Here is a 24,364-nt window from a genome sequence, read left to right as displayed (position 1 = left end):
AATGGATTTTGTGTTTATCCTTTTATAATGTGTTCAACTCAACGTTGTGGTCTCAGATTTTCAAACAGCCAAGTGATCATCACAAAGCCTGATATCACTGACAGCCAAGCTTCAACTCCTAAAAATCATCAACCACCATGGCAAAAAAGACTCTTGACATCTCTAACCAGACAACCAAAATTGTCAAACACTTTTTGAACAGGTGACTACTCTTTAGTGATTTATCTGTAAATTGGAGTATCAGTGCTCTTTGGGAATTCTGTACAGACAAAGATTTCTGGAGTGCTCCAATCCTACAGTGATGAGCATTGTGAAAAAATTACTGATTATCTTTCCATTCATAAAGAATCATAAATTGGACCAGATACAGAAGTAGTTTCCAGTAAGTGCTATTGTTCATTCTGTATATGGAACAAGACAGTCTTACATAAACTAGGCAGACCACTATAGAAAACCTGATTTTGGAACCCACACTTCTCTCTCAACTAAAATATTTGTATGCATAACAGCTGTATAGCGTTGACTGTCTTAAAAGACCATACAAAACCATCAAGTGTTTTTCAGCATTTGTTTTACACCAACATCACAATTCAGGGATTTTAACAGCAGAAAGCACCTGAATAGGGCTGTTTCAGCTAATAGATTTTCCTAAACATATTTGCTTTATGTATAAATTCTGCACGTTTTATTTTCAATGCCAGCTTTGCTGATAAGTCAGTTTAAAATGCACCCCTTAACCCCTTAATATGCAACACCTATGAAGCTATGGCAATATATATTGTAAAGTGTCCTTAAAAACCAGGAGAAACAAATACTGTAAACACTTTAAAACCCTGGGTTTCTTTATATTTAAAACCTACCTCAAATTCATTAGTTATACTGACAGGTCAGTGCTCGCTTAAATAAGTGCATTTCACACTGGGTTGCAGTAAAGCAACAAAAATCCACCAATTCTGTAATACAAAGGGCAAGAATGGAAAGGGGGAGCTGGCAGTAAGTTCTAGCTGGTAGAGATAAGTTAATTTATTACCATCCTGTTCTGATGACACACAATTCTTTAACTTGATCTGAAATTTCCATAGTACAAAACCAGCACAATTTTCAGCATGCATTCTGGCTACTCTGATGGTACAAAAGACTCTCTGTATGATCATGCGCATATATATGCATAACACTTACACGGGGGGAGCTTTTATTATTCTCCTCCAAAGAAGAGACCCCAAAGGAATCAGTGCCAAGGGTATGTGATGCACTGACTTTACTTACAGACAGGTGACCAGGATCAAGCCATGACTTTGTTGAAATAACTCCCCAATTCTCCATTTCCCATATTGTATCTATTACAAATGGCACTAAAGTGCTAGTCACTGGGGAAGAGTGAAAAGTCATCCTAATGTTGGTTCCTGATAACAAGTTTTTACACAATACATTTGAAAACTATGCAACAGGTACAGAATATTAATCATTCAAACAATGAAGCACTCCAAATCTAAAGCAATTTGAGCTCACAACTACTAAAAAAATTACTAGCTCAAACCATTATTGTGCTTAATATAGAATATTGTGCTCCAGATATGAGCCAGGAAAAATACACAAGATGTACCCTCAGATTTAGACCATTAAATACAAGAGTTCGTGTTTTTCTCTCTATAATTCCACTACCTCCCATCATCCAAACTTTACAAAGTTAAAAAATTGGATAATAAAAAATTAGTCTTATTTTGCAATAAAACAAAACAAAAAAACCCCCAAAAACCTAAACGCACAACAATCCAAATGAACACCCCACACTTCAGCCAGCCTTAAGTCACAGAAAATTATTAGTAAAAAATATGATATTTTAGAATGAGACAGCCTAATAAACTGTTCTCTCTAAATCTCATTTAAATTGCAGCTTTGTCAGGTTAATGTAAGCAGCAATGGGCAATTCCGTAGGAAAAAAAAAAATTGCTATTAATTTCAGTTCTCTAAGATGTTGATGTATGAGAATGAGGAATATGACTGACTTTTCTCAGTTTTAACCTGGGAACTTTTAATTACTCCTGCCTTCAAAAAAAACCTCACATCATTATTATCTTCTTCATCTGTCTACCATCCTCCTCAGAATTTCCTACTCTTTTTCCCTGTGGAAAATTTGCTGCTGTAGCCATAACAGACAAACAGAGGCAGCTTGCTTTGAATGCAACAGCCACCTTAAACCAAAACAGGTATTGTCTAATTCTAATACCTGATTTTCCTAGTTTTATTTGTCAAACATTACTGTGATGCTCAGTCAACCTAAATATAGGAAAAGATGAAAAATAGATGTTAAGTGGTAGGAGGACACACATAGCCCTTAAACAATGCCACCCTGTTAGGAATACTGACACCACCAGTGGGTTAATGTGAAAAGAAATTAATTATCACAGAGAGGAATTTGGAGATATTTTGCAAAACAAGTTATTTGAAATCATGCTAGAACACAGCAACACCAACAAGAAAATGAGATTTTGCTTCTGGACACAAAACAAACTTAGATGTGTTAGAACTACTTGTGTTTCTTCCCAAATCAAAGCAGTGCAATCACTGCAAACAGAAATTCCTTCTAAGAAAGAAAAGTAGCCTTTTAACACCAGGTCCAGCAAACCAGAACAAATGCAATGTTAAAATGTCTCATTGGAGAAGCATGTTAATTTGCACTCAGGAAACTGATCTCCTGATTCAAGAAAAGAGTAGAACAAAAGCTGTTTCAGGGAAACTCTTTTCCATTGTGAAGTTACGTCATTTCAGGAAGACTGGCAAAATCAGCAGTGAGTAACATACCTTTCAGAAAGAAAAGAACTTTCATGAGGAGAACTTAATATTTGACATGTCTGTAGGCTGGCAACAGCTGATGAGGGGAGTTGACCCGATTGCAATTTGTCTGCAGCAGGTAAATTTGCATCAATTATTACGTGGCTGTCTATGTACTTTCTTCCAATTTTCGTACTCAGGACGTTCGTCAAGATAACTTTGGGTTGCCTGCCATACATATAACAGTAAACCATAAGTACTGCACTGCAATCTAGAGAAACAAGCTTCTTGTTAAATTCATGTATCCTACAGGCTTGATAATTAAACATCAATATTTTTAGTCCCTTAGAGGCAAAAAAAATCCCATTAAAGTTCAAGAAAAACAGGTAAACACAAAAGGTAAGAAAACTAGCCATGTAATTTTATAATTTTACCTTACAGGCAATGCAGTGTGCATAGTAACTGGCTAACATATCCTGCAGTTTAAAAACTGGTAAATATTTCTCTCTAAACAGCTTTCATGCAGTATCTGTACACATTTGTCAGAACTCTGGAACAAACAATCTTGATTTTCCTGTGAACAAGAAGCCTCCAGTAAAACAGAGCATATTTTCTAAAGCACCTAGTGAACAGGTAGAAAACTAGCATGCGCACAAAAGGTAGCATTAGATTTTATTCCACTCCTCAAATATGAGGTAGCACTCTACAGTATTGCAAGACCCAGAAAAATACCTGCAGGTGTTAAAACAGAAAAGCATCAAAAAGAAGCCAAGCAAAAATATAAAGATGCAATTCCTACTTGAACATGCACACAATGTGTAAGAGCAGCTCAACTTTTTTCATACAATGTCACAGCAACCAGCTTGTTGTATAGCCCATATCCACTTCCTTTCTCAGACTGGGATTTAAATGCTACCACTTCCATTGCAATTTATTTTGGATTAGGTTGTAAGGCTATAGCCTTTTTGAATGTGTTTTGAACAACACGGCCTTTTGAGTATTGACTGCATAATTCTCCTGTTGTCTGTGTTTATCCACAGAGCACACTCCAGCACAGATGCTGTGATGTCTCGAGAGCACTCAGATCTCCTCTTGCAAGATATCAATTTGCTTTTCATCAGGAGGCTGCCTTCCAGACACAAATGCAGAGACCCACAGGAGATAAACAACTAAGAGATAAAACTTAAAGATGAAAATTCTAATACTGAAGAACATGTAGACTGGATGTAACCTCCAATAAAGGAAGCCCCTAAACTGTTATCAGAAGCTCAACAGAAAATCCAGAGAATGAAGCATTCACTCTAGCCATTCTTTTCACTGAACATCTACAATTGACCATTGCTTGCAGGGCTGCAAAGAAGATACTAGACTTGATATGCTTTTCTTCTGATCATTTATGCCAATTTTCCTATTTTCATGAGTAGTCTAAAGCAGTAACAGTGAAAATACACCTTGATATCTCCTCTTAGAAAAGCACTGCGGTTAAATTCCCAGTTCTGAAGCTCCAACTATTTCTATTCAATTTCACTAAACAAATTACTTAGAATTATGAATTACAAAGTCAGTAAAAATGCCCTACTGAAGTTAAAAAAGTATCTATACTTTGGTAGTTCTGCTAGATTGGCACTGAAGTCTTCACACAAAGAATTATTCTGCATTATAGCCAGTAACTTGGACAGTTTTCTTACAGCATCATAAGGATTGGAAAAGATCTCCAAGATAACAAGTCTTCAACTGAATACCACCATGCCCACTAAATCATACTGCAAAGTGCCATGTCTACTTGCTTTTAAACACTTTCAGGGATGGTGACTCCACCACCTCCCTGGGCAGTGCTGAACCACTCTTTCAGTGAATAAATTTTTCCTGATATCCAGCCTGAACCTCCCTGGCACAACTTATGTCCCTTTGTCCTGTTGTCTTGGATAAGAGACCAACACCCACCTTGCCACAGCCTCTTTTCATGCAGTTCTAGAGAGTAATAAGATCTTCCTTCAGCCTTCTTTTCTTCAGACTGAACAAGCCCAGTTCCCTCAGCTGCTCCTCATAGGAATTACGTTCCAGATCCTTCAGCAGCTCCGCTGCCCTTCTGTGGACTTGCTCTAACACCTCAACATCTTTCATTAAATGAGGGGCCCAGAATTGGACACAGCACTCGAGGTGTGGCCTTCACAGGGGGACAATCACTGCCCTGCTCCTGCTGGCCACAATACTGCTGACACAGGCCAGGTGCCACTGGCCTTCTTGACCACCTGGGCAAACTGGCTCATTTTCACCTGCTGTTGACCAACACCACTAAGGCCTTTTCCACCAGGCATCTCTCCAGCCCCTCTTTCCCCAGCCTGTAGTGCTGCAGAAGGTGGTGGCGCCCTAATGGCAGGACTTCAATTCCAACTTATTGAATTTATAAGCTGATAAGCATTATAAATCATAGATGATTTGTCAGGATTTACTTTATTTTCAAACCTCTGAGAACTAGACTTGTTTTCCAAGAGCTGGTCCTATGAAGACACTGAAGTTCAGGCTAATTTTTTGGGTTTTAAAGATTACTGAAGCAAGAATTGGGTTTTTCCTACTGCATGTCTTGCATAACAAAAAAAAAAATTGTTCTCACTGTAGAGTAAGTCTCTTTTTAATAGCTAGGGAAAAAACCTTACTATTCACATAGCTGTTACACACATGCTACAGTAACATTTCTTAAGCAAAGGGCTGCTATTCCTCAGTGAGTTTACATCTGCAAGCAGCTGTAATTGTCCCACTCACATGCTGCCTTCAGCTCAGCAGCCTGGTTACATGGTACCAGTGGCAAATACAGCTAGGGCCTGGAAACTTTTGTTGCTGAAGGACAGACATGCTTGCACCTAAAGTGAAGCAAGCTTTGCACTGGAAATCTATACAAAGGAGAGGAACCTTCAACAAACAAGGATGCCAATGGTATACACTCATCAGTGCCAGGCCAAGGCATCACTTCTTATCTGGCACCAGGTTTTGACTGAAGGTTTTGAACCAGTTATGACCAAACCTTCAGAGCAGAAAAGGAGCATAAGAGCTTTCAATGGCTTCCCTTTCTAAAAGGAGTATGGCCTCTGGCAGTGTTTCTTGAAAATCATGTCACTAAGACTGGGAGTACAATAGATTCAGGGAAAGTCTAAACCTAAGCCAGTCTGTACATCTGTAAACAATGGTTGTGACACAAATCCCTAAATTATTTGTTAAACTGTCCACAGAATAAAGTGAGCAACTCAAGCAAAAGACATTTCAAAAGATTAAAGTAAGTGTCAAACAGAAAGAAGCAAAGTATACATTAAAAGCAAGTCCCACAAGCAGACCCAGCAAGTAATTTGCGTAACAGTAACACTGGAGGCATCTTGGTGAAGGAAAACCAAAGACAATTATTTTAGTTTCCAAAACAAGTACCTACCATAGTCTCTCATCTACCTCCCAAAAACTGAAAAAAATACAAAAGCAAAGGTAATGAAAACATAGTTATGCATGTAATGATGGAATAAACAAAAAATATATTAAGAAAAATGCTGTTAGCTGCTCCTGACAAGTCTCATTTTGCTTTTCACTGGCAATAAAAGAAATATCCTACCTTATAAACCACAGGAACAAAACTTATTGTTTATACCTCTTTGGGGAAAAAATGTTTGACCTCATTTCACACAATAGTCGCAGCTGCTTGATATAGTTCCCTACCCAATGTTCATATCGTGTACACACACCAGTGCTGGAACTGCTGTCTGCAATTCATTCAAATTTGTATTAAAAAGTAATCAAAATGAGACAAGGAGACTATTGGCTCATTTGGGACTAAATTACTATTAATTGTCTACACCACTGTCTTCATGGCTATATTCTTTTACTAGTAAACCCAAGTTCTGGGAAATAAATATTTTGGCAGTGGGATGTCACGTACTGTTTGAGGGTTGTTCCCTCAGCTCTCATACAAGCTGAGGGTCTGTCCTGTGTTTACAGAATAAAGCCACTGATAGACCTGATGTGTATTCAGTTAGCTGAGCTTCTGCAGCACATGCACAGCCCAGGAGCCCCCTGACCTTTCTGAGCCCAAAGGAATAACATGACACACTATCATTAATGGGAATCTCTGATTGATGCATTCACTGACAACACTCTGTTGTGAGGAAACCTTTTGATTGTTCTCCTTCAGCTTCAAGGTCCTGTCCTTTCACCAACTGATGAGAAGTCAGTGACCCACAAACATGAACATCCCTATGAACCTCCTTGCTTTGCTGGACTAGGATGTTATTACTGAACAAATGCACTTGTCAGGGCAAGGGGGATCAGTATGTAAATCATTGCCACAAAAACTTGACTGCTACGGGGTCAGTACCTGATTCAGCTGTAACACGTTTCACTGAACATTTAAAGAAATGCCAAATTTCATTTGACCTGAAGGAACTGCACACATCTTATTTCAGTACTCCTTCCACCCTCCCCCCTAACTAGGGAACTAACCCACCCCAGGAGCCCTCTCTGGATCCCAGACAAACCCCCTGACGCTCACCTTTCACAAGCCCAGGAGCTGAGCTGTACAAGTGAGAGCAGCTGCAGTTGCTGCTACAGACCCCCATGATCTCACACCACAGCACAACTGACAGAAGCAAATTACTACCAAATTTGGTAATCCAGAAGTTAAAAAAGCCCCGTGTGAAGTTGTAGGTTTGTGCTAATATATCTACTTTGTCCTTTATGACTAAAATTTGCTGGCAGTAACAGTCCTGAAGCAACTCATCTCCCTAAACACCTGAGATTGGCTCCTATCAATAAAGTAGATTGCTTTTAAAATACCAGGAGCTAACAGGAGTTTGTAATTACGACTTATTTCCTACTCTGTAATGCAAATGAAAAATTCCTCACTGGGAATAAACACTATTGCATCAGAAAGACTTGCAGCACACAAGTTCACTCCTTCCTCTTTACAGTTTTGTCAGTTCTCAGACTCTTGCTCAACAAACACCACCTCTTTAGAACCTGGGTGCTCTTTCCACTTATTATGCAATGAAGTCCCCATGTTGATTCTGACTTACTGAAAAACACTGAGTACCCAAGTGGAACACTTAGTACAAGCTTCATTGCAGACAGGAGAGTAAATTTACTTCACAGAGAGGCTCCAGCTAGTCTCTAGAAACATATCTTTTTTCAGGGGACTGAAAAATGTACAGGTTTAATGTCTAAATACTTGCTGTCTCTTTGCAGTCTAAATAATTTCTCACTATTGTGCTAGTAACAATTTGTGTAAAAATTATGGAACACCTATAAATGCTATTTGAAAGTCTCTAACATATTGAAATAAACAGAAAATTAGTACACAACAGATCTAAAGGTAGCTTTAAAGAAACCAAACTTCTCAATGTTTAAATCTCAGTTCAAACTTTACTGAGAGACTTTTAGAGATTGATACCTTGACATCACACATCAACCATGTCAAAACATAAATAAAATTCAGGAAACTGCAATTAAATTCTGTTAGGTTGACCCTGTGAGCTGCTCCCTCAGTTAAAAGTTACTGACAGAAGCTTTTTGAGGTAAGTGCATGTAAACTGACAGCTATGCCTCTGAGGAAGTATGAAAAATAAACTCAGAATCTTTTACAATTTCAGCTCTTCGTTGCAACACTTTGAAGCATTCTGAATATACAGACCAGGCTAAACAATGACTATTCATAAACCACAAACCTACAGAACCCAGCAGTGCCAAAATATCCTGCATTTTCATTACCTGTGCACTTTCTTTTTAACAGCCTCTCCTGAGAAGAAACCACTTATGGGCAAGTTTAGTTGCAGTCAGAAAACAGAGCAGAGAATGCTTATTCATTTATTTAGAATTAAGTGATTTAGGGAATAACAACTGTTTCATTATGGCAAACATATTCATTTTGTCACAAAGTCATTATGTTTCCCAGCTCCTCCTAATAAATCTAGTTCTACATTTTTATTTCCATTTGTCAACTGCAGAAAAAACAGCTTCAAAATTTTCTTGGATAAAACAATTACCTAGCTGATAACTCTGAAGATGGCAATTTTATCTTATAATAGCATATAAATAATTTGCCATAATCTCAAAGAAACCAAGATATTTGCTCTTGGCAACAGAGAAAGAAGTGGCACATCAGCAGTCTTAATAATTTAAGCACCTTGACACTAACACAGAGGTGTTAGTGTCCATTTTTTTTACTTCCTTCCTATTTTTTTTACTTCCTTCCACTACTAATTACCATATTGTTTAAGGGATATTTTGATTATTTTAAAGAGTTGATAAAGCCTAGGCTAATAAGTGTGGGCTACAGAACAAAAAAGGATGAGAAAAAGAATTCTGGGGAGCTTCTTACAGATCTAAAGATATCTAGGGCTAGAATGACAGTTTACACTTAGAGAGCAATGAACACCTTTCAGGACTCCAAGCAGGTTAACAAGCAGTAATTCCTCTAGTAAGCACTCTCACTCTAATGTCACAGATCTTGTGCTGATATTCCACAAAGGAAAGGTTACAGCTGCCATTAGACCACTGAAGCATGATTCTCTGAAGGTGAGCCACCCAACAGCTTGAAAACCATCTCTGCATGACACAAATAATTAGCTAGAGACCAGAGACACTCATCTTCAAGAAAGACGTGAAACCCTGATTATGCAAACAGAGATAAACTAATTTTGAGATGACTTCTTACCCAATTGATTCTTCATCATTAGAGCTGTGTCTGTTGCATTCCCTTTGCCTTTTTCCTTTTGTGGAAGGCTTTCTGTTATTGGCACTTAATTTCCACTAAAACAAAACAAAATTGGCAGATTTCAAAAAACCTGATTATATCGTAAGGGATAATGCACTAGAAAAATGGAGCACTGCAACAGTGCAACTGACCAAATATATCAAAGTTATGAAGAGCATACACAGCAATTTTGCAAGTAATTAATTTGCTTGATTTAAAGAATCCATATACCACCTGATCTTGAACAGAACTTTTTTCTCCTGAAGAACTATACAGGACAATTCCATTGCTTCCCAATTTCAAGAGGGACTATAACAAACACAGACTTAAATATTAGGCCTGTTCCACATAATCAGAAATACACAAGATGCAGAAAGTAGAGGCTAACGCTGTGAATTTAGGCAAATTTTCCAGGCTACAATATGGATATAAAATATACAAAATTCTGAGGAGGAAAAGCAATTTGAAGGTTTGGAACTTAGGTGGCAAACCCCAGAACAGCAAGACTTGATTTTTTTCCACATTCCCTTACCTTACCAGAAAGTACTAATATTTTCAAATTAAGCAAAAGAAGCCCCACCAAAACATAGTTATTGTTGCAATTCCAGAAACATCCAGCCCTCCAACCCCCCTTCTAATCTTCCTCATTTCTTAAAATTCAAAATATAATAAACCCAAGAGATGCTTGAAAATTATGGCACTCAGGCTGAAAGCAGACAAACTTATCCTAATTTTTGACTAAGTGTGGTTTGAAAGGGCATCTGGAAAGTTCATGCCCATGCATATTCTACAAACTTTAATGAAGTCTGGAAGGCACATCCCAAATCAAACTGTTCACTACCATAGGGATTAACTCTAATGCAAAATAACCCATTATTAAAGTTGGCAGCAAGAAATTGACTTGACTGGGTTCTCCCCTCTTCCTGCCTTCCAACACCATCTAGTTCACCTCATACCACTGGTGTTCAAGCACAGGAGAGACCTGTACATCCAAATCACTAAAAACCACACAAAGTTTCTCAAACATGGTGCAAACTCTGACAACTCATGACCAAGTTTTTTAAAGTAGAACATAAAAACCAGCCAGTATTTAAAGCATTTGAAATCCCCTGATACATGGGAAAGTTTGAAACATATCTAGGTATAGGTAGGAAAAATAAGAAACAGAAAATCAGACAACATCCAGGAAATAAAGAATTTTTCAATTCACCATTCAAATCATAATTTTTGTAGAGGCAGACAGGTTGCTGCTTGTAGCCACAGGAGACACCACCTCCCATTTCAAAACCTGACTGCAAGTGGAGGCTCTGCTCACTGAAAGCATTACCAGTAGAGAACACAACCCCACAGCGAGTCTCTACTGCAGCATTCTCAAATGTCCTGGCCTACCAAGAGACCTGGGTCACATTACCACTACTCTAAGTCAGGAAAAATTCCTACCTTCCTTCACTACACCTTTCAACCTCCTCTGAGGGGGAGGAGGTCTGTTTGTCCAGGCCCATGATTCTGAAAGCACTAAAGCCAGCAACAAACTCTGGATGCTGAGCTGAAGGAAACAAGAGCAGCAAAGTATGTTTCCAACACTTGACATTTGAAATGCTTATGAAATTTGGAAAAGATTTATAGATGCAAATATTTGCTTCTGTATGTGACTGAGATGATCCAGACAATCAGTTATGATAAATGCCATAAGACTCTTACAGTCTTTTGGTCTTAATACAGTTATTTCTGTATTAGCACCTAAAATTCTGTCAAGAGGCATAGAGTGCTTCATATATTCTCTTAAAAGGTTAAGCTCCTGGATAACTGAAAACTTAATGTAAAGGTTATTTCTATATAACAAAAAGTTTGGTAAGTGATCTGAATATAACCTAAAAGTTCAGCAGTCAGAAGACAATCAACTAAAAAAATATTAAATATCATATTTACTTTTATATTAATGATTTTCAAGATAGTTTCAAACTACACTCAAAGACAAACTGCTTTTCATGATTTAGACTAAGACTCCCATGTCTGTAAATGTATGCTTGCAAACAGATTTCAGACTTATACACTTGCCTCTCTCATGACAGCCTGGATTAGTTATTGGTCACAAGGCAACACTTGGTTGCCTTGTGAAAAAAAAAACAGCCTCCAAAACCTCACGTAACATTCTCCTACACACTTTACGCTCTGAAGAACTTCTCTTTACCTCTTTTAAAGGGTAGTCACAATGGTGGGAGCCTGGGAGCCTTGCCAAAGGGGACTGAACTTGGACATCCTCTGACTTGGTGTTTGTTTTCTTCTTTGGTATACGAAACTGAAAATAGATGATGTTACACATGGTAAAACTAAATTATCCACTGGTGCTATGAGCTGACATATCTCCATGTACAATGTTGTCTTAACTGGGAAAAATAAAGTTGTAAGGGAAGCCCTGACTTGTGATTTTACTTGAAATGCATTTCTCATTAATATCTGATCTCAAATCATGTGTCATACCACATGATGAGCTAGTTTTAACACATGAAACCATCTGAAAAAGTTCTATTTCATTAACTTTATATCTTCCAAGGTGACAAAAAGGTGACAATCAATCCACTGGCACTGTCTTGGTTCATTCTGATTTGTTTACACTCCAGGTTAACTGTCTCAGCTTAGAGAATGATAAAGAGAAAACTAAATAGCTGAATGTCATGACCAGGTTTGCTTTCTCAAAAGAAAAAATTCAGGATGAAGAACAAGTACATCTTATAATAGTACAAGTATTTTGGTATGATAATTTAGCATTGGGCTTTAATGTTCTCAAAATGGTATCAGCTATTGTTATTGCCAACTCCCGCATAAATGGAGACAGCATTTTGAAAGTATTTATTGAAAGAGAAAGCAATTAGCAATCCACATGAATTCACCCGTTCAGAAAAAAAAATATATGTAGGAAAGAAGGTTTGTTCATTGAAAATCAAAAAAATAACCAAACTAAATTTGTACTAGTTCATAAGACAAGGAAACAGGATGATATTTTCTATCAGTTAATTAAACCCGTTCAAGTGTCAACTGAAAGAATAAAAGTATTGCTATTTCTCCAGGCATCCTGAGAAGCAAAACCTTACATTAGAAATACAACCAGATGAGAATGTATCAGAGAGGGAATACAACATTTACACATCTCTGAATCTAGCTCAGGCAGGAAAAAGCTGAAGCTACTCCATATGATGGACACTGTAAAGCATCCTATGAACTTGATTTGCAAGCCACCAGATGCCTTGCATTGTAACATGAAATTAAAAGCAGGGATTCCAGAACAGTGACTCCAACAACCTAATTATTAGCACCTTAACTGCATTCATTAGCTCAGCAGGTAGTCCTTCAGACAGACCATAAGGAAGTATGCTGTACCATAATGAGATAATATTTCAGTCCTTCAGTCTAAATCCTGAGTGCTCTTACTCCTTCTCTACACTTCTTTGAAACTAAGATTAAAATTTTTTGTAATTAGACCCAAATTTCTATACAGTATCTCAGGCTGCCTTTGATGGTCAAACACTCCTTTAATAACAGTTTCTTCAAAGTCTAAAGGATACAGATGTCACACACAGGTAACAACTTCTCAAACGATTACCTCCCTTTGCAATCAACATGGAAGGATTGAAACAAGACATTTTCTTATTCAGCATCTCCTACAAGTAGATTGTTTCAAATTTGTTTGGTTGGTTTTGTTTTAGAAGGGGCCTATAAACACGTTTATCAGTCAGAATGCATATTTCTGATCTGCACTGTAATGGCTAGGAACACATTTCTTACTTCAGACCTCCACCTGCTGCCTGACTAGCAGCTTCTGTTATGAAATTCCAAAGATCACACAGTTATCTAGAATTTTAACATACATTTAAAATTAAAGAGGTTCTGATAACTTCTGTAATGACGTAAGAGACAACATTAAGTACAGATAAAGTCAGACTCAGTAAAAAGAAGAGACAACTGACAGAAAGGGATAAAAAGCACAAGATACATTAACCAGCAACATTTTCAGCTCACCACACAGCATCTTCCCAATGCTTGCACTCATTAAGAAGATGTTGGTTTACAGCACCCACAATTAACTTACAGAGCAAGCACAAAGTCAACAGGCAAAGAGAGGTCTGAATCTATGCTAAACACAAGGTATGCAGTTGCCTCAGCTTTTCCCAAGTAAAAGGTGACTAACTCTACACATACATGTGCGTACACAATCGGCAGCCTCATCTAAATCAGCAAAACTTTCCTGAAGGCTCCCACCTGTAAAAGCAAGGGCCAGAGAAAGTGCATAAACGCAGCGCTGGAAACAGCTCATTTCTAAACCACTAGATCCCCCAGACCTCGCCCAATCCTACCTGTTCCTATGTCTACCATTTGTTCTCTCCAGTACTCCCACTGCTAGAAACTGCTTCTAACAGGGATATTTTAGGAAAAAATAGACACTAGCATAAGAAGCCTCTTATGCTAGTGTCTATTTTTTCCTAAAATATCCCTGTTAGAAGCAGTTTCTAGCACTGTACATCTCTGCAGATAAGCAACTTTTACACAGTTTTGCAGCTCTTCTACTTACTTCAAGTTACTCTAAAATTTTTGGTGGTAGCCTAGGTCTTAAAATAACTTGGAAAACATCCTGTTTATGTGTAATCAAATGCTAAGCCTATAATGTATTAATAAATGTACAACAGTAGATATTAGTATTGACTACTACCACAATAAACAGTTTCCCAAGAAAGCATGATCCAACAAAGTGAAGAATCAATTTGGTTGTGCAAACACATCAGAACACCCTAGGATTTCCACAGCCTCAAAATAAAATGTTGAAAATTTCAGGAACACTTACATTGACATGACTTGAAGATGATGTTCTTCCTGACATGGTTTTCTCTACTGGAAAAAAATACAAAGGAAAAATAAAAAGAAACTTAACAATTTCTGGTTTATTGATTAAGAGGCAAGTAGAACCACAGTAGTAGGCACTAAGAAAGAACAAGAAAATAATTTTTCAGCAATCTATAACAAAAAAACCACATTCATAACATGGATCAGGTTGCCCAAAGCCTATTCAACCTGACCTTGAAGACTCCCAGGGATGGGGCATCCACTGCTTCTCTGGGCAACCTGTTCCAGTCTCACCATTCGCACTGTAAAAAATATTTCCTTGTGTCCAATCTACGCCTACCCTCTTTCAATTTATGACCGTTCCATCTTACCCTGTCACTACAGGCCTCGGTAAAAAGTAATTGACAGCCACACACCTGGGCAAGGCTCTGGATTGTCAGTATAGACTAAATTTTTAATGAAATTGTCCTAGAATCTATCCTTAGTTATGACATTTACTGATTAACTCCTTGCTGCAGGCACACAACTAATAAGAAGTTCACACTTAGATTATAGAGTGAAAAGGAGTAAAAGAGGACAACCACTGCAAGGGCTCCCTGAATAAATAATAGACAAGGAATCCTGTTAAACCTACAAACTTCATCACTAAAAGAACACAGCCTCAGAGATTCCAGCATTTATAGGTATTTTCTTTATACATATTCTATATGACACTGGCATAAGACCTTGAAAGATTACAGCTAGTTTGCAGTCTCTCGAGAAGCCAAGTTCGGGGACTTTTACTTATCTCGGAGGTTTTTTTAAGTTAAGAGCCATAGGCCCGCAGGGTGGGGAAGGGACCGATAAAGAAAAGCCAAAGTAGTGCCTGTTCCGACGCCTGCGAGGAGGAAGCGCGGACGCACGGGGGCCGCCTGACAGCTCGGGGGAGAGGCACCCCCAGGAGCGGCAGCGAGCGAGCTGCACCGCCTGAGCCCGGCCCGGCACCGGGCCCCGAGCTCCGCACCCCGGCTCCCCCCGCTGGGAAGGGAACAGCTTCCCTCTGACAAACCCGCAAATCCCGACGGCCTGAGCCAGCAATTCCACCTTTTCACACTCTCTCCTCAGCCTTCTCCCAGAGGCGCAGCAACGCCACCACCAGCCCTCCCTCCGTCCCGCGCTGCCCTCCGCTCAACCGCGCTGCCGGCTCCGCTCGTTCGCGGCAGACACCGCGGCCTCCCCCAGAACGCTGCCGGCGGGCTGAAGCCCTGCCTTCCTCCCCCCTCCGCCGCCGAAGGGCCGGCAGCGGGCGGGAGCGAACGGCCCCAGTATCAGCCCCGGTATCAGCACCGGCACTCACCGCCACTCCGGAGCTGTTTACCCGGGCCGGCCCCGCCGCCGCGCCGCCGCCTGCGCAGCTTCCCCGGCTACTTCCGGGCCGGGCACCGCCCCACTGGGCCATGTCGGAGCCACCGCCCGGCCGCGGCCCCTCAGGCCCTCCAGCTGACACCAGACCCCGCCAAATTAATCAAATTAACGCCCTGCCGGGGGGGGGGGGAATGCACAGCCGGGGAGAGCCCTTATAAACCCTGCTGGTCGTGGTTTGCAGCCGCTGCCCTTTGAAATCCTCCTGCAACCAAGGCGAGAGGAAGATTTGTTGGGTGGGGCTTTTTTGCTGTGTTTTTTTCAGGGCAGCTTCAGAATTGTAAGTTTTCTGTGGTGCTTTCTGCTTTGTTTTCTCCGTGGTAGTGGGAATTGTAACTGGTGTGGATGAATATTTGGTTTCATACTCGAGGTGTAGCTCTAGCTTACTGTCAAGTGTGAATTACAAACATGAGGGGTTAGTTTGTAACTTGGAACTACTGGGGTGCTTTAGGTGGCCACAAACCATCAGCTACTGACAGATCTTGTAGATGTACACCCCAGTAATGAAAACTGAAACCATTATTTGGTTTATTTTTTTTCATACAGAGGACTTGTCTAGACTCCCAGAGTGAAAAAGATTTCCGTCTATGATGATGACAGATTTTACAGAAGAGCATATGGTAATATTGGGCTTTACTAGAATGAAGTGGTTTTAAATGGAAAACCAAGTAATCTTTATGGATCTTATGTAGTACTTATACTGCATTGGTGTTTACAATATGCCAAATGCTGCAACAAGTACCAGCTGAATTTACATCTGAAGCATTTTAGAATCTGAATAGAAAAGTGGGAGGAAGGGAAAGAGGGATTATTTTTCCCCAAAAGCAAATTTTTAAAACTAAGGTAGCAATTGTCAAGGCTATTGTAAATGCAATATTCAAGGTTTTATATGCTAGTATATAAAACCTTGAATATTGCATTTATATATATAGACAGTGAAATACAAACAGCTATCAATGCTGATTTAGAATGCAGTCTTACAACAAAGAAGTGTATGCATTATGCAGCTGTATCTGGAACAACCTGTAATTGCTACTTTTTAATTCTATAATTAATTGTGTTACTACAATAAAATCAGTTCTCTGGACTAATAAGTATATAATTCTAAGCTACTATTTAAGTAAACTCCAAAATGATAACCTATCATTAATTGCCTCAAAACTTTTCATTTTGTATCCTGAAGGCAATTTTAGGAAGGAAAGTCATATGTGCACTTCATGTAAAACTGTGTTTGTTTGTTTGTGCTTCCTGAAATCTTCAGCAACCATTCACAATGCTTTGTAAAGTAGATGTTCAGGGTTTAATTTGGAATCACACATCCTTGGTTTGGAACTGAAAAAACAATGTTGCTGTTAGTAGCTGAAGTAAAAGAATAGTAATCTCCTGTTCAGAGTATGCTGGGAAATTAGTCTCTCCAATCTTTTAGGGGTGAGGAGGGAAAGGGACTGAGAGGTGGTCCCCAGCATGCCACTCCAAGGAAAAGGCACCTACCTATTTCTAATTCTTACAGAAAGCTTTCTGCCTTTCTTCAAACACATCTTTTCTTAAAATATGCCCATTTTTCTCCTACTTGGTCTCATGGGAACAACAACTGGTAGTTTCTTTCCCACTAAGTATTATCTCTTTTGCATTAATTGCCCATATTTCAGTAGTATAGCAAACACACTGTTTTCCCATCTCCTTTGTGTCTTTTGTGCCTTCCTGCAGAATGAAAAAATCATAGATGAATGGGTGCCCTTGCATTTTTTTTGTGCTGTTTCCATTTCAAGAAACTGGCAAGAGAGTAATAAATGGATTATATATCATAGCATATGATTTTTCCCCTTTTTCTATGTGTACTGATTATATGAGGTAAAAAAGGAGAAAGCATAATTTTCTAGCCTGCTCTCTATTATTTAGAAGACAGGAATGACCATGAAGAGAGGACTTAATAACACTGGCCCAGTGGAGATTACTTAAAAAGAAAATACATATGGTGTTTTATGTGTTGAAAAGCAAAAATGTTTTTGTTTGGGGCTTTTTGTTTGTTTGTTTTTTTAATTTAGGAGTGTAAGAAATAATTTTGCTAAGCACCTTACCTCAAGAAAACTTGCATTCCTTGAAAGAGTTGGGTTCCAAATCAAGTTGCTTACATGAAAATATTCAGATCACTTTTTGTCCTAGTAATTGGCTTTACCAAATGGTACAGTGACTTTTAATATAGAATGTAATTTACTGTGTTCTATAAAACTTCTTTTAGTTCAGCAAGAAAAACTTAAAGGTATACAGTCTAACTTGCCAAATGTAACTTGATTCAGACCGTTTACAGGAAAAAAAAATTACTGTATTAGGACTAAACTCCTCTAAAGGTAGGATTCTGACCATACCAAAGGTTACCCTGTTTGCTGTTCTATAGCCAGTGACAGTCAGTAGTAGACTGAAGAATTACTAGGAAAATAGAAGGTTATGCTAAACTTAATTTTTCAGCTGCTCAAAAATCACTTTCTGGTATAATTCATTTCAGTCATAAGAGATAATCTGAATTTGGAGATCTCAGGCCAACCTCATGATAGTTTGCTGCCTGGACTTTCTTTTCTCCTGCTCCTGGATCACAGTGGCTACTTTATTCTGTCATCCATTCCTCTATTTCCATGTGGCAAGTTCTTGCAAGGATGAATGACTAATTAGAGTGATTAGCAGAAAGCAAGCACATCATTATTATCTGTTCTAGTGCAGCTGAAGGTAGAACAACATGGAGAGTATGCTGGTACACAAGCAACAGGAAGGTTTCAGTCCTTAGTAAGCACAGCTTATTTTCTTTAAAAGCTCAGGATGCAGTTATGACGCTTGGACTATGTCCAACTGCCTAGGCCTGTATTTCAAAGGTGGCCTTGAAACTCAGTGGAGTTCCAAGATAATGGCTAGGAGACAGCACAATAAAAGTTGTTCAAGTGAACAATGAGCCATGTACATGTGCCTCCTTCTTAAAGCCCTTAATTCAAACTACCTTAACAGGTCTTTAAATAAACATGCTACTTACAAATTTTTAACTACCAAACTGAAATAAGGTGTAATAAAGGCAGAGGAGTTACTGCTGTTGGAACTTTGAAACTGACATCTCTAAGAGGTTTTAGAAGCAGCTGGTTTGCTATACATCACCATGAAATACTCTGGTTTAACAAGTATTTAATTTGTAACAGCTTTTAAATCTAAATTCTAATGCAGGGAGGGGTGGGGAGACAGGTGTTGTGTGGAGGTCTATCACTACTTAAGAAGACAATAATAGTCTTCTTAATTTGTAGTGGTTACAAATACAGCGTGAACTCAGTTTGAGGAAACTAACAGAGGGTTCCAAGTATCAAGAGGAACTAAAATATGACTTCAATAGAAAAGGGGAACTGAGGCACCTGGATACAAATGAGTCCTTTGTTTTCAATTACTACAAGAATGGACATGAGCAGAATCATGAACGCTATGAAGTTCTGGGACATTCTATTACCCAGTATGTTTATGAGCTCCTGGAAAGAGTCTGCATGCTGCAGAAGGTTTATATTCCTACAGATGCTACAGAGGATGAACCAAGAAGCTTCTTTTTCATGAGCAAGGATGCATTAACAAGTTCTTCTAGCCTAATTATCTTTCTTCAAGACCACGGAGCTTTTTGTGCTGGACAGTGGGGGCGAAGGGCAATTGTCAGTGAGGGCCTGAAACATGGAACACAAATACCATTCATCAAAATGGCCCTGCAGAGCCACTGGGAAGTGATTGTACTGAACCCCAATGACAATGTCACTGATATGAACACTGAAAAGGAGAGATTTTCTGTCAGACAGTCTGCCTGTTTGATCCCCAAGAGGGGTAGCAGCAGCCCCGAAGAGCACACTGTGTATGTATGGGATCATTTCATTGCAAAAAGTGCAGCCAGCAACGTGGCCTTCATTGCCCATGGCTATGGTGGGTTGGTGTTTGTTGATCTTCTGGTGCAGAGGAAACGTGAGGTGATCAATAAAGTGTACTCTGTGGCATTCATTGACTCCACACACAACATACAGCATCAGAGCAGGCACGATCCAGAAATACAGGAATGGATACACAAAAACTGCCGAGAATGGGTGTCAAACAGCAAACCCCTAAATAAAACTGTGCACTTTCTCATGAGAGTAAATTGTCCTACTTTCTCTGCTGGAACAGAAAAGTATGGTTTAGCACCCTCCTGCTGTTTACAACCCATCTTTAAGTACTTGAAGAGCATGCTGAAAGCCAAGATCACAACAGCCTTGAGGAATTCACCTGTTGAAACCAGGAGCAGCACAAGAAAGAAGACAGGCAATTAATAAAGGTACACTGGTTTGTTCTTGATAGTGGTCTCTTCCTTTCATAAGTGCCTCTGCACATTTCAGTCACTTAAGCACCTTCATCTCACTGTGGAGAAAATCACAGTTCTAAGTTTGAAACTATGTTTGGTTTTGAGAAGTCTCCCCCTTCTCTTTGCACCAAAAACACCTCTTTGGTGACTTGATTCATGACCCGCTGCACACACAAAAGATGCATGGCACAATGAACATGAGAACCAAAAGTCATACTAAAATATAAAACCCTATTTTTAGAAGCTCTTTCCACAATGGAGAAAGATCAAAAAATCCAACAACATCATCGATCCAAGATCCAGTGATCTCCCCAAGCTTTTTTATACTTTCCTCTATCTTTTTGATGTTCTCATGAATTGACTTTGAGTGATCTGTCAGGTTCATGTAGCACATTCCCTCAAATTCCTCACATCCATGTCCATGTGCCAGCAGCAGATAATCGATTGCTGCTCTATTTTGAAGAGTTGCCTGTCTCACACTGTCAATGTCTTTTAACATGTCACTCAGTGCAAGAGAAACGGCTCAAGCATGTTTGCTCAACCAACAATCCATATGGTCCAATTGAGTCAAGGCCACCCCTGACGCTGTCTGAGCTGAGAAAATTGCAACGGCAATTCTCCAAGCCTCGTCCCAAGTGTTTACCTCATCATCACAATTTGGACTGTACTGTTCCAATGATCTTTTCCCTTTACGCTTTTGCTCTTTCAATGATTTCGAATCAGGTGACAACAATGAAATTCTTCCAATGCTGCATGGACTGCCTTTGACATTTGCAGGGATGCCATGCCAAATTCTGTCCCCACAAATGAAAAAGATCCCCTGTGGCAATTGTGCTGGAACTTGGAGCGATGCTTTGGTTGTCGTCTTGGTGTATTTGCACCAAGCCGATGCATTTTTGTAAAAGCCATGATTCAAAGTGACATCAATGGTCTTATTTTTTGCTTTTGTCACATCCGAAATTTCGAATTTCATGCAAAGTTCCATTGTCGTGGACCCAAAAATTTCCACTTCCTGAGGTTCAGAGGAAGCCGCAGGAAGGAGTTTTGTCCAAGAACACCACTCATTCATAGGATCCATAATGACCCGTGAGACTTTTACAGGAGTGTGTTTTGGAACTGGCCATTCGTCCACTGGCAATCCAACCATGCATGTTGAAAATGGTCTCCCTGGCATTGAGTGTGTCAAGCAAATGCTGTCTAGATTTGCTGCCTGAGACAAAGCTTCCCAAATGTTCTGTTTTGGTTGGACAATGGGCAAATCCGCCCCATTGCTTAAAGCAATAGGTGGAAGAATGAAGCATACGAGCATTACCAAGCTCATGGCTTCACCCTTTATGAGAAGCTTTGCCATGTTTTTGACACCCAAACCCCAAAAGAAACCCCCAAGTCCTTGTTCTTTTATGTCTTTTCTGAGTCAATGTCTGGAGTCTGGTTCTCTTCTGTCTGCGTGCTCGCTTCTCTGTTTCCGGGATCAGTGTCTTCTTGCTCTCGAGTCTGATATAGCTTCACATGTCGCGCTGACACCCACTTCAGACCTCGCCCTGTGGAAACACAAGCGAAACCCTTGCCCCATGTAATTAATTTGAAGGGACCTTCTATTTGTCCTGTCTCTGGGTTTCTGATCAAAACTAAAGGATTCTCCCTTAGTTTTGCCTGAGAGCTGTTTGAAAAGTGTCTTCAAATCAGTGGATTGGGTTCTGAAGAGGAGCTGTTGAGAAAATTCAACACATACAATGCCTTGTTCAACTTCATGTGAGGCGTCACCTCTGGCTCCCCCCTTTTTTGTCTATCCAAAAGGGATTTCAGGGTATGATGTGTTCTTTCAATGATTGCTTGACCCATGGGGGAATATGGAATACCAAATGTGTGTCTGACACCCCACTTTTTCAGGAATTTGTCAAGCACCTTCCCTGTGTATGTTGGGCCATTGTCTGTTTTTATCTCTTGAGGTACACTTAATGATGCAAATGCTTGCAAGAAATGTCGACAGGCATGTTCTGCTGTTTCTCCTGTATGTGCTGATGCAAAGACTGCTCCCGAAAATGTGTCCACTGAAACATGAACATTTTTGAGCTTCCCAAATGATGGATATTTTGTGACATCAGCTTGCCACAGTTGAAGACTTTGCAGTCCCCATGGATTGACTGCTCCTGTGGAAGCAGGTGGCTGCACAAGCTGACAGTCTGGAGAAGCACTAATGATTTCCCTCACCTGGCTCTTTGAAAGACGAAAGGATTCCAACAGTGCCTGTGCATTCTGATGAAAAAAGGCATGGCTTAACCTTGCTTGCTCAAAAATGTCCGGTAGAGTTTGTGAAATGGGCATTGTCAACCTGTCTGCCTGGGCATTCCCTTCCACTAGAAATCCTGGAAGCGATGTGTGTGCTCTGATGTGAGTGATGAAGTATTTATGTTCTCTGTTTTCTAGCAATATTTTCATGCCTGACAAGTATGAATATAAAACGTCATTGCTGGTCTCTTTCAAAAGTGAACCTTCCAACCATTTGACCACACCCGCAACATATGCGGAATCTGTGATCAGATTGAGAGGTTGTTTGAACAACAACAAGGAGCACCCAATGGTACCGCTGTAGAGGCATTTCCTTGTTGATGCTTGGAATGGAGAAGGCAAGTCTTGGAGCATCATCTGGATGTAGCGGAATGCTGAAGAAACAGTCCTTGAGGTCAATGACCACAAGTGGCCAATCTCTGGGAATCATTGAGACTGAGGGAAGTCCCAGTTGAAGTGGTCTCATGTCTTTGAGGACTTCATTGATCTTCCTGAGACTGTCGTGCAACAGTCTCCATGTGCCTGATGCTTTCTTTCGGATGACGAACATTGGAGAGTTCCATGGGCTATTTGTTGGCTTGATGTGTCCCTTTTGCAGTTGTTCTTGGACTCAACGCACTCAACTTTTTTTGCTCAAGGGGCCACTGATCCACCCAAACTGGATCATCTGTCTTCCAGGTTAACTTCAGTGGTGAGTGCCGCAGTGACCCCCACTAAAAATCCACCTCCAACTTCGTGCCCCATTGTGCTAAAAGGTCTCTTCCCCATACTGATGGGCTTCTGCACAACAAAGGGACAAATGATCGCTGTCTTGTTTCCTGGTCCTGTGACAACAATGGAATTCTCACTCTGCAGACACAGAGAACTTCCCCCTATGCCTGTGAGGGAACCCAAGGACGCAATCAAACTCCATTCTCGAGGCCAAAAGACATAGGATATAACTGTGACGTCTGCCCGTGTCGAGCATTCCTCTGACGACTATTGTTCTTTCTCCACAGGTCAACTGACAAGTGACAGTGGGTTGATCTCGGCCTATATGTTTCACCCAGGAAGTATGTACTTCCACATGTTCCTTTGAAGGAAATCCTGCTTCATCAAACAATGGCATGACCTGCTCCATGGCGTGTGGTGGCAAAGCAATAGCTTTTGCTACCGGGGTGTTTTCTGCCACAATCAATGGTGGTTGAAGAGCCTTGGCTAAAACCGTCAACTCTTCGTTTCGATTTGCTGAAATGATTGAAGGATAAATGACAAGTCCGAGGGTAATGCTTCTGTCTTTACCAATTATCAAGAAATCTTGTCTCTTGGGTGAAGTCCCGTTGACACCTGTTGATATCACTGTGTGACTTCCGTCCAAGAAGCATGTTAACTTGGAAGCTGCCAATGTGCACTGCGCTCCTGGTGGGAGGAGTTCTGGGTCACTGGGGATTCTGCTGATGACTTTGCTGAGGGAATCTGTCCAACGTTCTCCGATGATTGTCCTGTCTACTCTTGTGTAATTGCCATCACTTGTGTCGGCACGTGCTGACGATGTTCCATGCTCTTTTTGGCGTTTCCTGGACACGGTAGAGGTTTTCCATCCACATCCGTTTGAGAATAACATTAATTTGCAAGATGTCTTCCTCTTCTGCATCTTGGACAGAGTAGCCTTTCTGTCTTTGGCACTTGCACTTGCGGGCAGTTCTTCTTCATGTGTCCAAATGCTCCGCACCTGTAGCATTGTCCGCCAGATGAGCTGCTCTTCTTTTCAATGCTTGCTAGAACTTTGTCCATCTTGTTGATATTCTCATTCTGCAAATGAAGTATTCTTTCCATTTTTTCTCCCAACTGTCCTCCCAGTTGTTCTTCCAACTCTCCTCGGAATTCCTGCTTCACGATGGATGCAACGTGCTGAGGTGTTCCCACTTTGCTGCATGCCTCTACCATTTCTGCCAAAGAAGGTCATCCGGGCATTGCACTGATGACATGTTGGCAATCTGCAATGGCACTGGCAT

The 24,364-nt window shown here is 40.2% G+C and overlaps 3 protein-coding genes across 13 annotated transcripts in view; 2 read left to right on the top strand and 1 right to left on the bottom strand.

The window, feature by feature from the left end:
- Nucleotides 1-15,772, bottom strand: part of SENP7 (SUMO specific peptidase 7) — a 41,099-nt gene extending 25,327 nt beyond the window's left edge. For 2 of the 11 annotated variants that reach the window (XM_077174405.1, XM_077174407.1), the window contains exons 1-6: nucleotides 15,672-15,739; nucleotides 14,337-14,383; nucleotides 11,691-11,798; nucleotides 9,461-9,555; nucleotides 6,194-6,220; nucleotides 2,803-3,000 (exon numbers count right to left, since the gene is read on the bottom strand). In XM_077174405.1, the coding sequence (XP_077030520.1) occupies nucleotides 2,803-3,000; nucleotides 6,194-6,220; nucleotides 9,461-9,555; nucleotides 11,691-11,798; nucleotides 14,337-14,372 (464 nt within the window). In that variant the 5' untranslated portion in view covers nucleotides 14,373-14,383; nucleotides 15,672-15,739. Of the gene's footprint in view, nucleotides 1-2,802; nucleotides 3,001-6,193; nucleotides 6,221-9,460; nucleotides 9,556-11,690; nucleotides 11,799-14,336; nucleotides 14,384-15,418; nucleotides 15,585-15,671 lie in introns of those variants that run through there. The other 9 variants (XM_054627883.2, XM_077174408.1, XM_077174406.1 and 6 more) reach the window with 9 other exon arrangements.
- TRMT10C (tRNA methyltransferase 10C, mitochondrial RNase P subunit) overlaps nucleotides 1-24,364 on the top strand; it is an 83,689-nt gene that overhangs the window by 49,522 nt on the left and 9,803 nt on the right. The window lies entirely within an intron of this gene.
- LOC129134755 (putative protein ARB2BP) lies at nucleotides 15,885-20,072 on the top strand. The gene is made up of 2 exons (XM_077174414.1): nucleotides 15,885-16,356; nucleotides 19,018-20,072. The coding sequence occupies exons 1-2, from the start codon at nucleotides 16,324-16,326 to the stop codon at nucleotides 20,047-20,049; spliced, it is 1,065 nt and encodes a 354-aa protein (XP_077030529.1). The 5' UTR covers nucleotides 15,885-16,323; the 3' UTR covers nucleotides 20,050-20,072.

Source organism: Agelaius phoeniceus, chromosome 2 (genome assembly GCF_051311805.1).
Source record: "Agelaius phoeniceus isolate bAgePho1 chromosome 2, bAgePho1.hap1, whole genome shotgun sequence".
In the NCBI taxonomy this organism is placed as follows: Eukaryota; Metazoa; Chordata; class Aves; order Passeriformes; family Icteridae; genus Agelaius; species Agelaius phoeniceus.
This window is presented reverse-complemented; position numbering and strand designations above follow the sequence as displayed.